At 45.6% G+C, this 15,586-nt stretch overlaps 1 protein-coding gene across 17 annotated transcripts in view; it reads right to left on the bottom strand.

Annotated features, from left to right (window-relative positions):
* SAMD11 (sterile alpha motif domain containing 11) overlaps positions 1 to 15,586 on the bottom strand; it is a 192,805-nt gene that overhangs the window by 88,427 nt on the left and 88,792 nt on the right. For all 17 annotated transcript variants that reach the window (XM_072883837.1, XM_072883832.1, XM_072883831.1 and 14 more), the window contains one exon: positions 2,974 to 3,152. In XM_072883837.1, coding sequence (XP_072739938.1) covers positions 2,974 to 3,152 — 179 coding nt within the window. The remainder of the gene's footprint in view (positions 1 to 2,973; positions 3,153 to 15,586) is intronic.

Genomic DNA, 15,586 nt, shown 5'->3' with positions numbered 1-15,586 from the left:
AAGCCCTCTGTCTTCCAGACAGGAGGCATAACACAAAGGCTACTTAGCACACCCTGCAAAGCAGGCTAAAGAGGACTCAAGCGGGCTCACTACAAGATGGAAACATTCACCTTTAAGCTTGGGTCACCTGGATTTCAAAGCAGATGAGCCAAGCTCACTTCAGTGTGAGGCTTGGTTTCCTTAACTTAATTACCTATGTGCAAGACAGCAGAGAGATACAGTTTTGTAAGGACTTGGTTCTGAAATAAGTTGGCGTGCACTGAAATGCACTAACTTCAGTGGTAGTTACAGGTCTCTGTTCCTTTCTAGGACCACAAGAACATCATGAGGCAGGTTTTCTTTGCCTCAGACCTCCTCTGAAGGCCATCACCATGGGCAATTGCCTAAGATCACAGAGGAAAACACTGTCAAAGACTAGTGTGAGGGACTAGCCGAGAAACTAAGCTTCCAACTCCTATTCTAATCCCTAGAGTCTTCTCTTCACCAATGCCCAGAGTAGCAGTAAGCATTCCCTTGTGCCAACAATGGAAGGAAACAGTCAATATAAAGGAAGTTGGGAATAGGAGAAAAAAGAAAAGGCAACAATGTTCAAAGCAATAGTGCAAGAGTTTATAATGTAAGCGCACGCAGGTACGCACGAGGGCCATCCAGGGGTACCAGAGGAAAACACAGGTTTGCTCAGGCCCTGACCTTGTTTTCCTACTACCACAGTTTAACCTATTTCTTCCTCTCAGTGGGAGACAATAAAACCTCAGCCCAATCCGTCACCAATCGGGGAGGATCCAACAGGTGAATTAAAAACAGAAAGCAGATGGGGCACTGTCTCTGCCGGGCCCCAGCTGTCATGTCTGCGAGCTGTCTAGCCTTTACGATGCCGCTGCTGTCTCTGGAGCCAGCCCCATCACACCTTCCACCCCAGTCCCTGGGCTGCTAATGACACTGGGAACGGAGCCAGAGCCTGCTCCCTGCAGCAGGGCTGTGCAAGAGCGGGGTCAGGACGCTTTCCATTCATTGCTCGTGAGCAGGTGGACATGGCCAGTCCTCCCCATCTTTGGGACAGGAGGGCTGGGGGACCCATCTGCAAGGGACAAAACGCTTAGAAATGCTGAGGGGTTTGAGCAGTAGATGTTCCCTGCCTGGGCACCAAGCACTGAATTACATGCTCTTTTTTTCTGTTCCTACTGCACTCATCAAGAGTGCTGCCTGGCCCTGTTTGCCCCAGCTATTCTAGCTTTTCCCACACACATTGTATCAGAGCTCCCAGGAAAATGAAAAGGAGAACAATGGTACAAAAGCAATGAGAGTCTGGCCGACCTGGTAAGAATCATGCACTCCTCTAAGGAACCAAGACAAAGCTTAAACAAGAGACCTTCAGAAAAACTGATTGAAAAGTACTGAAGAGCACAGAAACAGTAAGCTGGGGGACCTTTGGCTAATAACTATTAAGTATTTTTTCTTCATTTCCTAATAAACAAGGCAAAGTAATTACAGTAATTAAAGATTTAAGATAAGAGCACTTTATATTTGGGGGCCCAGCATATCAATTATACAGTTATCATGTTGTTCTCTCTCCTAATGAGACAATCTAGCACTATAATTTTGCAGAATTAAAAGCATAATTAAAGGGGGCAGGAGAAGAAGGGCAGTTTACCAAAACTGATTAGGAGGGTTCCCTCTCCTCCGTGGCTCCTGTGCGCATGCACAGTGCAGATGCATTCCCCAAACACCTTTTCATTTCCAAGCGATAACCCTTGAACATGGCTGTTGGACAGCTGCGATGATAAACCCAGACTTTAATTACAGGCGGGTTTTATGAGAAGAGCTGGTTACTGTTTTGTCTCCCTACTTTCAAGCTCTCAGTTGCTGAATGTACCAGCATCTGCTGGAAGGCAAGAAGGCAAACAGCTTATCTACTCAGGAGCAAGAAACACATAAAACATAAGAAAAGCAATTACATGCCTTCAGTTTCCACTCCTCTGTTTTTATAGGGCTTGTCTCAGAATCTGAGTGATTTTATGCATCAGAGGAAGATGACAATCAAGATGAGTTGCAATGATATGCATGGGAGGCTGAGACACAGTGCCTTTTGGTATTTATTTTCCTGTAGTCACAGGTCTTCTAAACATCATATTTTTTCAGAGGGATGAGAGAACCCAAAATTTTGCAGCTCAATATTATGGGCACTGAGACTATACATGAGAGCCCAAGTGACAGTTACCAGAAAGTAACTCAAGACAATCCCTTCTCCTCTTCCTTTAACCCTGCATGATTCCAGGACGAATGTATATGGTACTGAGAAAGACACAATCAAAATATGTAAGTATTGAGGTAAGCCCCAGTATCTGAGTGACTCTTTGCCTGCTGCAACTCCATTACTTCTACCTTTAGACTACAGAGGCACGCGGGGTCAGCGAGACACGGCTACGCTCTTTGACGCTTGTAATCAAGAACATATAACAACCACCATTGCTGCTACCTCCTTCCCAAACTTTGTTCCCCAACATTGAATTATCTGGTTTATATTACATCCGAATTTGGGGACAACTGAAAGCAAAAGGCAGAACTTTGGACCCATACACCTCTGTGTATTTTCAGACAGCTACGTAAAAGGCCCACAGATGACTACTTGGTCATGCAATTCGTTGGCCACATCAGGCACAAAGATACAGAATGCTGGACAGAGGGTGAAATACAACTTACGGTCTGCAAATACAGACGCTTTTAGTGCAAACACAAGGCCCATGGTACAAGGCCCCATAGAGCCCTACTCGCCCCGAACAGGAGTAAGTAAGTAGAAAAGAGAACCCAACGACTCTTTCTGAGCTATAATGTGGCATTTCACTTTAATTTCAGGCCCTGGAGGTAACTCCATTGGGCAGCCTGGGCAGTACTGGCCCACAAAGGCTGGTCACCTGCTGTCCAGTTTTCTCTGTCTTTGCTCTTGCAATGCAGCACTCCCTGGCAGGAAAGTACCTTCTTTTCATGATACTGATATGGAGATCCTCCTCCTGCTTTACTTCAGGGTGTTGACCATTGCTCTTATCGCTCTCTTCGCTGTCGTCACTATGCGAGAAAATTGAGCTCAGCTCTTTCTTCGGGATCCTGGTTGGAGGTAAGGGGATCGTCCTCTTCTCTGCCAGGCGACCCCGGTTCTGACACAGGATGGAATTAGTTGGAATGGGAAAGGGCAGGAGGAAAAGAGAAGAAAACAAGAATTTGGTTAGGCAACCCAGAACCAAGCAGCTCCTCTCAAATGGCTGCCCTGCGAAGGCAATGCTGTTAGTCATTGCAGGTTCCAGACTGGTATGTTGAGTGGGCAAAGGCTATGTTCGCTTTGCAAAACTTTTCAGCAGAGGCATATCTGTATCTAGTTCTTCCAGTTCTAATATTCAAGTCATGCACTTCCAGCCTCTCCCCACCTCTTCATTCCTAGCTTGCATCTCATCCACGCCAATAAGGAAGGAAGATGGCAGCGGAATTAGAATCATAGAATGGTTTGGGTTGGAAGGGACCTTTAAAGGCCATCCAGTCCAACCCCCCTGCAATGACCCGGGACATCTTCAACTACATCAGGTTGCTCAAAGCCCCGTCCAGCCTGACCTTGAATGTTCCCAGGGATGGGGCATCCACCATCTCTCTGGGCAACCTGGGCCAATGTTTCACCACCCTCATCGTAAAAAGTTTCTTCCTTGTATCTAGTCTGAATCTACCTTCTTTTAGTTTAAAACCATTACCCCTTTTGTCCTATCACTACAGGCCCTACTAAAAAGTCTGTCCCCATCTTTCTCATAAGCCCCCTTTAAGTATTGAAAGGCCGCAACAAGGTCTCCCTGGAGTCTTCTCTTCTCCAGGCTGAACAACCCCAACTCTCTCAGCCTTTCCTTTTTAGGCACCAGTCTCTCTCTCCAGAATATTTCCTACCAAATTTTGCACATTAACATAGCAGAATAGGTTAAATCAAACCTTTGCCAGTAGCCCAGGGAAGACGTGATCCAGATAATCCAGAACACTTCTGACTGCAAAGGGAAAACTGCCTATGCCAGCCAGCAGCAGGTTTGTCTCTCACACCAATGAACAGTCCACATCAATTTCAACTTGAATTACCGAGGCTACTTTTCACTGTTCATTTGCATGTTCAGATGAATCTAGCCCGTCTTGCCTTGCACAGACTTTCCCTAGGTGGTCCTGGCAGTGCACTTCCCTCAACAATTCACTTCTGGCAAGACCCAAATAAACAGGAGGAAAATTCCCAGGAGGCAAAAGCTGCTTTTTCACTGCATGTGCATTTGTGTACAGAACCCAGCACAACATGACCCTGGTCCCAACCTCCTATCTTCTGCAAGTAGTGAGAATGTATTATAGACCACTCTGTCCCTGCACCCTTTGTGCCTGATCCACGAGAAGATATGAGCCTAGTGCAGCCTGAACTAGGGTGTGTTGGGTTTTTAGCTCTCACTGTGATAAAACATGTTTCTAGCACTTGGGGTGTTTAGCTCGATCTGTGATTGACCAAGACCGAGTGCCATAATACGAGCACTTACAGTGGAAGATGTACACTGAAAACCCAGGGAGACTGTAATGTCATTGCCCCACAGAATTTAAAATTTTAGCAAACAAAATCATGACACTGGGAAGGGAACCACAGCAAGGGGAAGTGAAGCACAGTGTCATGCACATTCTTTGTACAGGTATGTAGGCATACTTCCTTCAATAGGACATGTCATAGGAAAGAAACATTTTTGGCAAGGACTGGAACAAAAGGAAGAAAGGTGTGCAAAACACGTCGAATAAGTGCAGAGTAACATTTCACTAATAACAGTTTCTCTGAAACATCGACTCCAACTTTCCAAATAAACCTGGCAAAATGAAAACGTCCTGGGAAAGCCAGTCAGGCTCTCTGCAGGGGAGAACGGAGCAAAACTAAGTGATAGAAGAGCCCATGTTTTTTTAATTAAACAAATTAAGAATTTTCCACAAATACAAAACAAAACCTTCTTGTTTACCTCTGTCAATAAATTCCAGTTGTGGTCATTAAAGGGAGCCCTAATCATTGTGATAATTAGCTAAATCCATCTGGAAGGCATCACCCCAAGGAGGCACATTAGCTTTCCCATTCTGATGCACTTCCAAAACAAGAACACAGCTGCCTGTGAACAGCAGACACCCAAGGGAGAGAAGAGCACTGGGCCAAACTGGCTTAAAAATGGCAAAAGGCATGTATACAAGGAAAAAGACATGCACTTTCTTCTTGAGAGAGACATGAAGAAGAAAAACACACCCTTGGACAGCAAGAAGGTGAATGCTTCTACATCTCCGAGTATCCCAAGTACAAAACTTGGATCAAGCTGCAACAGGCTTTGTGGTGAGTCCAAACGACTCCGACACAGGAGCGTATCCTGACTGTGAATATCGCTGGGGACCCTCAGAGACCCACCTGCACAAGGTGAATTGCTGTGGCGTGAGGGGCCAACCGCATCTATGTGACAAACAGCAAATGCTTTCCCTCATCCTTCTGGGCTCCCCTACACAGTAGTGGAGATCCACTCACGTGGCCCTTTGCAAAGAGGTTTCTCACTGTCTGTTCCCTGGAGGAACATGCGATATAAATTGTGCGTCTCCTGCCCTTAAATGCTTTTCACATACTAGGTGCTTTTCCACCCCTGCCCCCTTTCCTGCTCCAGTGCGTACAGAGAATGAGCGCAGAGCTCACCCTCTCTCTAAAGCCATCTTAGCAACTCTAGCTTGCACAGTGGCAGAAGGGCAGCAGGGAGAAGAAGAGGAGAGAAAGGGAAAAGTGAGGGAAAGGAAAGGAAAAGCAAGGAGGGCAGTATTTGCACCACATTTCTGTCATGCTGAAAAGCCAGGACTTGATATCAGCATGAGCTTTATCATGCCAAAGCTTTATATATTTTGTGAAGTTGCAATTTATCATAACAATTAAAGGGGGAGGGGAGGGAGGGTGTGCAAATTTCCGCTTCAAAATAATTGCAATTCACTCTCTGCTGTGACTTCACAGGCTAAAGAGAACGGCACTGATCAGATACTAAAAATCATTTTATGGCCATTATGGTACCTTCGAGCAGTTACCAGGTCTCAGTGACTGCCCAGGGACTCATCAGCCCTAACAAGAGAGAGAGCGCAGCAAAAAGGGAGGCACTAAACCTAGAGAAACAGCCCACCAGACCAGGAACACAGGTTCCCCCTTTCCCCTGCTCCTCAGAATGCTTATTCTCTGCCTTTCTGTAAATTGTATCCTTACACCTAAAGCTGCTGCATATATATACCCCTATATATACACACACATATCCATATGCCTATATATGTAATATACAAATATGTATATACGTACCTATATAGATACCGCCTAACACAGAGAGCTCCTTCCCTTAAAAGACAAATGAATGAACATGAATGGAAAAGAGAACCTGCATCTGCAGCATCTCTGCTCACAGATGACCTGTACTACTTTAGTTCTGACAGGGGCCAGAGACGGACAACGTCAGAACCAGGGCCACAGTGGTTCCAGGGCCCTTGTAAACACCTGCATTCCAGCACTGGCGATGCATTTTTTAAAGCCGTGTTTACTTTGTACTTTGTATTTTTGCCATTAGGTTTGGGGCATTTTATTTCTTTATTTATTTATTACGTTTCTCCATTCCCAGAAAATTAAAATAGACTGAGCCAATCAATTTTGCCTTTTATGTTCATCTATAGTCAGTTTTGAATCAATTGCACTTTCTTAATCTGTTTAGAGGCATTCACCAGTAGATATGCATTACTTTTAAATTAAGCACAAAGGTAGCCAGAAGCCTGGTCCAGAGCCTGCTACAATCAATTGTCTTTCCATTGACTTGAAAGGGCACTGGTCCAAGCTGCAAATAAAAACCGCTCATTTGTGCGATGCATTCCATCCAAGGAATCATTCCTATGACTCTGGCTTTTGCTAAAGTCCTTTGCCAGTTGTATAGACAGCTTACGGGACAGGAATGTACCTACAGAGCTGAGCAGTATATTGAGATCCCTACAATTACTCGGATTCAGGGTTATCAACTATCACTTGGCACGCAGTGGCAGGTAGTAAAGTATGCACTTAGCAGAGCGGTGTTATGTGCAAAAATACACCCAGAGACTGCAGTGGCATTGCTATATATGGCGAGGTACCTTAGGATTTATAGATATTTGATGTAAGCCTCATAATCTCACATTAAAAAAGCTTGTATTTGTGTGACGGTGTCATTACAGAGTGATCTCATACATTAATGGGATGCTGATGTTGAACCATGAACCCTATAAGAAGATTTGAATATTTTAAAAAGAAAACTGCCTCCCAGTTTGTTGATATTCACTGGGATGTCTGATGCTTGGGAAAACAACTCAATCAATAGTCACCTCCAGCCAGAGAGCCAGGCTTCTGGGGACTCGAGCTCCCCCCTGTTAAACAACTCCATTTTTACACACATGAAGGAAAGGGGGAAGGTGTGCTTTGCCAGCTGGCTTGCTTAACCTAGTGGGACTGTTTTGGCCAGTGGGTCAGAAGGAGCATTTTCCATAGCTGCAGAGCCTGCAGCTGTTAGTACAGGTGCAGTACCCCCAGCAAAAAGATGAAGCAGAGGTAGTGGTAAATATGTCTTATAGCTCAGTCCAGCAAAGCCAGGTTGCCTGCCTGCCAGCTCCCTGCCCTGGGGAGCACAGACAGAAGGTGGTATAAGGAACAGATTATACCCCTGAGAGCAGGGGGAATGTAGGATCCCCACTGAGGACCTGTTCTCAACACACGTACATCGTGGGTGAAATACAGCCAGCCAGCCAAAACGCTGCTGCAGAGCTACTGTACGGGTGCTCTCCCCCACCCTGCAAGCAACCCTCCAGCAACCTCTTCAGTGCCTGAGAGGAGTCAGAGATGTTTGCTTTCAGGACAAACACTGACTCAGCTTAGAGGAAACCTCTTCAGAGCTTGCACTTTCCTTTCATAACACGAGGATTTCCCCCACCCCTTGGATAGAGGGGGGGGTGGGGGGGTGGAGAACAGAATATCACTGATTCTCTCTTTAATTAGTGTAACTAGAAAGGAAAACATTTCTGCGATTCTCCGAAGCTTTTGCAAGGGTGAGTGTTGAGGGCACTGCAGAACTGCCTCATATATTAGGACTCCCTTCCCTTTATACATTGTTAAAGATTAATTTTGTGGGTTATGATACCAGCTAACGAAACACAGCTGGAGTTTGAGTCAATAACCCTCTATTCCCCAGGCACATTCAGCTACCCACCCAGCCGTTCCTGCGTCAGTCCAGCCCTCAGTCACTCAGCACTTCACCCTCCTAGGGTCTTTTGACACCATTAATTGCTTTCATTGCCTCTCAAAGTATTGTCTGGGTGGGGGGTTGCTTTGTTTTTAAAAATCACAGACAGGCATATTTCCTTTCCCCAGGAAAAATCAGATGAGTACCAACACACAATTAAAAGTTACCAATTACCCAAGTCTAGAGGTGCAACTACAAGTAAAAAAACCCAACAGCTTGGGAACAGTGGTAGGTTACCTGAGTGGAGAAGCCTGGAAGCCCGATCGTTCTGTCATGAAAGCAAGGGACCATCAGAAAGATGGACAAGAAAACAGTGGTGATATTTCTTCCCTTCCAGAGAGCGGGGAGAAATTCCACTCTGTGTGGCTAAGCAAGGTCAGTAGAGTTACAAAATAAAATCTTTCTCCCCCCACCCATCCAACCCCCTCATAGCTCTCCCCTGGAGCCATGTTCTCCCAGCCAAGAATACCAAAAACCCAACTGTTGCATAAGAGCCCTGGGAGAGCTTGCAGATGGAATGACGGGCAGAGAGCATAGGACTTGGGGGAGAGACAGGAAGGGAGGGTTAGGAAAGGTTTCCTGCCCTGGGAGCTACTGCACAAGGTCAAAACAGCTGAAGGCCCTGGTGTGACATTCAAAGTCAGCCAGAAAAGGAGAGATTCCTCGCACAGAGAGTGCCTGGTGAGCATTTAATTGATCCCAGCAATGGAAAGACCTCTGCTATGAGAGCTGCAAGGCAAAAAGCTCCATGGAAAAAAAAATGCATATGAAAGCAAAGCTTTCGCCAGTCCACGTTAACTGCCAGCCAAACTCTGGACATCTGATCCCATTGGGAATTGACCCAAGAAGATGAGCAGGTGCAGTCCCTACGGACATCGCTTCTTCAGCATCCAAATCACTACCAGAAAAAAAAGCACCGAAATACAAATGCACAAAGAGTTTGCACACTGATAAAAATATCAAAGCTGTTTGCAAGATGATTCACGTGCCTGTGATTCAACTCTCAAAAATAATTTCTATCGGATAAAAAAAAACCCTGCAGAAGCAGCAGCACATGCATTCTTTCTGTATACGTAGATCTGGGAAATACAGGGAGCAGGCAGAGAATGCTGGGGGGAAGGTAAGAGGGGAGGTTTGTGCGCTGCCAATGCTGGGAGCTGAAGAATGCTAAATCTTTTCCATATGTGAAGGAAATCCTCGAGTCCAGACAGCATTTTCTCTCTCTTTTTATTGATAATAAAGATAGGGAAAAGGAAAGGGGGAGGTTCTGAGAGCCTGGAATATTTTTCTTTTACTTTTTCAAATAATAAACCTAGGCAAATGGCTTTGATTAGGGAAATTACACAGCAATGGAGCCCACACATCCCCCTGTAGGATAACTGACCGAGTTTGCATTTACCTTCATCTGTGATTAGTGTAAACACCTAAGAAAGGGTCAGTTCCAAGATAATCCTCCACTCTCCCCTGGGCCTTCATTAGGCGTTCTAGGCCAACGTGCTACCAGGCCGACTGTTTCGGCAGCAAATCCGGTACGGGCGCAGTTCTGCTGCCCCGCGCTTACCAGCTTCTCCGTCAAAACTGAGGCCACAGACAGAAGAAGCTGTCCAGCCTCTCATCTTACCTCCTGCTCCAGTGTTCAGTAATGAACAAATTAATAAAACAACAGTCGGCAGCCTTCCGCTGCATCTATTTTTCTGCCTCCCTGTCAGCTGCAGTCCAGCCCTTTAACCTGACCACTAATAGGTTTATTATTTATCATCTCTTTCCAGTGACACCAATGTTATACTGAAAGTTGTTCCAGCACAGGAGGGATGGCCCAAAGTACAGAGGGAGCAGAAGGGAACAGACAGCAATGGTCAGGCAAAAAATTAAGACGGTACAGACCACGAAGACTCTTCCAGGTTTGGGGGACTGTGTCACGCTCTTCATCAGAGTCTCATGAAAGTGGTTTACAATTTCTGGCAATGACTAGAGGCAAGCTGAGGAGGCAATTCGGTGTAGCCAGACAGGTCTAAGAGCTGTAGCCATGCGGACAACAGATTCTGGGAATAACCGTGCCCCAGCAGGCTCTCTAGGTCTACACTTGATGATTCCTCATTAACAGTTTTGAGTTGTCATCAACTGGTTTATACAGAAGCTATCAATTCCAGTACAGACAGTCCAGGCCCATTTTTAGGGTATTTTATCTTCTGAGAGAGAGACAGGGAATGTATATCAAAGAAGAAAATTACTCTTAACCACAATTTCCCTGTGTGATCCTAGGCAACTCACTTGACCTCATTGTGCTCAGTCTCCCTGCTATAAAAAGCCATTAGTAACACTTTCTCTCCTTTGTACCTGATCCTCTATACCGTTTATATCGTAAGCTCTTTGGAGCAGAGAATGATGTGTCGAGTCTGAGGCTGTGCACAGAAACAGGGCTGTAGGTACTACTATAATCGGACAAAATATACATGTTTTAAACCAAAAGAAAGTTACACAGAAGGGAAGCTGCAGCTCTCCCCATCAATATTAACAACATTATTTTCTGAAGCCCTAAAGAAACAGATGAACAAGATCTGTGAACAGAAGGGAACATTTCCCATTTATTACCTCTGAGTGAGTTATAAAGCCTAAAGGATAATTTGTTAATAGAGTGAGAGCTATGCTCTTCTGGAAAAGCCAACTGGAATTTCCAGTCTTTGAAGGGAGGTAACTCTAAGATAGAAAATCCATCAGTCCTTTGGAGCCACCTGTTTTCAAAAACTCTTTGGAAGAAGGCTGAAAAGTGGCCTAGTCTTCGTTTTCTATGTCTGTTCCACATCAAATAACTGTGTCCATTTCAGTCTGAGGTTGCAAAGAAGGAAGCAGAGATGTGAAGCCAGGTCCTCAGGCAATGTAAGTCAGTATTAATGGGGTAAAAGTCAACTTACACCAGCTGAGGATATGGTACACTGATGCTATTTCCTAAATAAAAGCAAAACTTACATATTTTTCTCTTTTTTCCTTCCTTTCCTGCTCCTCCTCTCTGGTGAAGAGACAAGGAGCAAAAGGGCACGGATGCTTTCAGACATTTTCCCTTCTTTTCATGCACCTCACTGCTGTACCTTTCGAGTAACAGAAAGACAAGAGAACAAAATAACTGTCCGTCATTCCCCCAGGTATTAATGTTTCACTCCAAAGTTTCATTACATCAGGTCCAAGAGAACACAGCCTTTCCCAGCGAGTCTGAAATCTTTCATCAAGAGGAATTTGACTGGGGTTTATACTTTTATTCTGCTCTGGAGACACATGCTTAAAGCATTTCTTTGAGATCCTTGAGATTTCCAAGCGTGGCTTGCAGCCTGCTCAGCCAAAAGGAGACAGACCCAGGCTTTGTTCAAGTCCTACAAGAATGAGGACCAGCCACTGTAGCTTTTCATTGGGTAGAGTGAAATTTCTGCCTCAAGTTCTGTTTTGAGCTTTTTTTTTCTTTTTTGATAAGCCTTCATTGTCATAAAGAGCAACTTGCACAGAGATCAAACAGAAACGTTAAACAGTTCCGCCCAAAATGCATGTTGTTGCCGTAACAGAAACCAAAACAGGCTTTATCTAAACAGTTCCATGTGTTTTAAAAAGTTCAATAATTATTATCTTCATTTAATGGGACAGACAGACCTGGATTTGTTGAGAGTCAGTTCCTCCTTTCCTTTAGTTGTCCATATGGAAGAAGATTTTGCTGCTGCTGTAGTTATTGAGAGCTACAGCTGGTTCCTTTGGAAAAAACAGGTCCAACACCATCCTAAAAGCTGGGCTTCCAAAATTTTGAAGTGCCCCATGATCACAAGTGACTTTGAAAACATAAGCTCCTAGGGGCATCAGTGGAACTCCTAGACTGTCAGTCCCTGACCCCAGCCATACTCACCTCGCACACCCTGGTGTTAGACCGACCCAAGAAAAGCCTCCTGTCCATCCCCACAGCTGGACCACTCTTGTCATGGGCAGAACGAGATGGAAACTAACTAGAGGGCAATTCTTCTCAGCTTTAAATAAATTGATTTCCCAGCACTTTCCCTCAAAACTGAAGCAACCAAACTGACGAGAGCAGAGAAACAGCAGCTGCTCCACACAGCGGAGGCAGAGTAACCAGAGCTTTGCATTACATCCTAGAATTCCCCAAGGAGGCTGGTGCCAAAAATCAGCCACATCTGCCTCCCTGACAGGACCACCCAGCAGTGCAGCACCATCCTCCCTGGATGGCAGACATGCCTCTTCAAGAACCTTGAGCTCAAGCCTTCAGTTGACACCTGCAGAGAGACCATTCAGGCTGGTAAAGATATAACAAGATCCACATACTGAAGTGTTTCAAGTGTGATCCCAGCACTGAACTGCAGATCAGAAAAATCTGAGCAGCGAGCTGCCACTTACTGAGTGAGCAACAGCCAGGTCTGCCCACAAAGTTTCCTCAGAATGACTCAACCCTCCCAACAGCCAAGCAAACTTTGAAAATCCAAAGCAAACAAGAAAACTACAAATATTAATTGAGGCATTGCTTCCACTTTTGCAAAAAAAAGCCTGGTGTTTAAGTAGACTCTTAAACTATCAATACCAAAACAAAACAGAGAAAGGTGCAGTTCGTTCACAGATGTGGCATGACTGGCAGAGTTTGTCCAAACAGTATTCTGCAGCACCACTCAAGGCTTTGAAAGGACCCTTTTTTACAAATCAAAAGCTCCAACACCTGCTGCAGGCACAAGAGTGAGGCCACAGCCTCCCTGGAGCCCCTTCCCTACCACAGAGAGCCAAAAGCAAGTGAAATCTGAGCCAATAAGCCTGTCACCTGCTACAGGGACACCACCATTATGCAATACTTTTCATTTGCAAAGCACAACGTGTTTTATAAGCTTTTGTTATTCAAGGGCTTTTAACACATCGGGGAGGCCGGTGAGGAGCAGTAGATCCATTTCACAGTGGTGCAAGGTGTGATGAAGATATGTAAGCCCATGAACTAAGTCATACAGAGAGGCCGCTGCAGAGCCAGGAGCGGCCTGTTGCGCTTCCAAAGCCAAAGGGACAATATAGTCACATCCAGTGTGGAGAAGCAGCTCTGTGGACCCTTTTCAATTATCACAGGAACTGGACTACAATACCTTAGGAATGCCTTCTAGTGCTATGGTCATAAATGCATCCTTTCAAGTAAAAAAACAGCTGAAGAAGAGGTCCCCCTCCCTCCCTCCCAATCTCATTGCCTTGATACGTGCACAGACATACAGCCTCCACTTAAAGAAGCACAAAGGATCTGGGTCAGGTAATTGGAAGAGACTGACTGACAAATTGATCCTCAGCTTTTTTAACTTGACCAGTGTCAACATGCACCTGTGACAAAGAGCTGTCCAGGCACAGAGTACCCGTCACTAGACTTGGGTGTCATTGCTCAGAAACAAGCAATTCTGCTCTAAGGCTGCAAATGGTATTTACCACTGATGTGAGACTCACAGAACCACCTTAAAGTCATTTTGGGGTGATTATCTGATTTTACTCCACACACGTAGCCTGCACAATGGAAATGACTTGCCCAAGATTTGCTGGGTAGATGAAAAAATGCGGGAGAACCAAGACGGGTTGTGTGTCTGTCACTCCCCCGCTCCTACTGCTAGACCACACGTGCTTCCAGCCGCACCACAGGGCTCCACGTCTCAGTTTGTCAACCCCTTCAAGAGGACACCTTCCTTGCTATCACACACTGTATGCTGGCACTGTTACCTCTTTCCACCACCCTCTGCGATATCAAAACAAGAAAAAGGCCATTTCCCCTTCTCCTCCTTTCACTAGCACCTTTCCTTCAACTGCCTGCACAGCTAAAGGTACCCTTTTCTGTAGTTGTATTCATTTTAAGCTTTGTCTCCCTTCCCCACATCCCTCCCACCCCCAAACCACCGCAGACTACCTATGAAAACCGCTGCTTCCATTTCCGCTTCATGATTTGCCTGCCACACCTGGGGGATTTCCCAGCAAATTGTATTACTTTATTTGGTCAATTGGCCTACAAATTGATTTTCCTGTACAAATAATGAACATTTATGGTTATTTTCCCCATAGACTGCTTTATTTTCCATGTAACAAAGACTGATTTCCTGCAGTTTTTGAGACCCAACCATATGATCTGCAGTTACTGTGACCCCTGGTTGATGGATGGCAAGGACTCGAAGCACAACAGGAGTGTTTGGGGTTTTTTTCCCCTTACGCTCTAACAGTACTACAGGCAGAGATGACAGCTGGGAGTAAACACTGGTACCAGACCAAGCAACTCTACAGGATGTTTACTATGGGAATAAATGGTGTTGTTTTAAAAGAGATTCAGTCCTGGGACCGGCCAGCCACAAGGCCAAGCAAAAGCAGACGAAGGTATCGGGGGACAGAGGGCAGAGCAGACCATCCCGGGCAGGGATGGCAGGAGGCTGTGAGCCAGCGCAGGTGCCTTCTCTGTCCACCGGCACGCCCAGGTGCCCAAAGCATTTGAAATGGCAGCCCCTGCTCATTGCAACCTTTGGGGACACGCTGCCAGGACCTTCTTTAACCTTAATTACGCTACGGTGGAGGGAAAGGGAGGAGGAGTCGGGGAAGAAGGGTTTCTAGAAAACCAACGGGGAGTGAGGTGGCCTGGCGTGATTTGTGGGCAGGGAGGAGAAGTGGTGTTCTGCACTCGTCTCCCCAGAGATGCAGAGACAGAGCAATAGCTCCACAATACATTTCATTTCCACTAATGAGAAAACGACTTTTGAGACAGAGCCTCGAGCAAGTTTTGAAGGTCACTTCCGCAGGTGTGGAAATGAATTGGACTAGATCAGGGTCCAAACATAAGTTATTCTACTTAGACCACAACGGATTATTTGTGTGCATGGGGGGTTAACAGCCTCAGGGCTGTGATGTGTGTGTATGTTTAATTTAATACATCTTGATGGCTGAGGCTGCTAGGGACAAAGGCCTCTCAGCCTTAGCACTGCAGAGAAGCAAAGACAGGGAGGTTCCTTAGGTGAATCTGAGAGTGAGGGTGGACACAGAAGAGAAAGTCAATTATCCGGAATAAGTCCCGACTGCCTGCAATTCCCCATCCCCAGTCCTCTAGGGGTGGGTTTGGCCCATGAAGTCTGACTTCAAATCCAATAAAAAATTAACTGATTTTGAGCAACTACTAGACATGCCTCCTTAGAGTTTTACTACGTGCTCTTCAGCTGCAGCACAGAGTGGAATTAATGAAAGGAAAGAGAGTCTGAGAGTATCAGGCATGAGGCTAAGAGCATGCCAAATTCCTGCTTAGCTTCTTTGAT

The sequence above is a fragment of the Ciconia boyciana genome, chromosome 19 (genome assembly GCF_034638445.1).
Source record: "Ciconia boyciana chromosome 19, ASM3463844v1, whole genome shotgun sequence".
NCBI classification, from domain to species: Eukaryota; Metazoa; Chordata; class Aves; order Ciconiiformes; family Ciconiidae; genus Ciconia; species Ciconia boyciana.
Note: the sequence above shows the minus strand (reverse complement) of the source record. Positions and strands in the feature narration are given on the sequence as shown.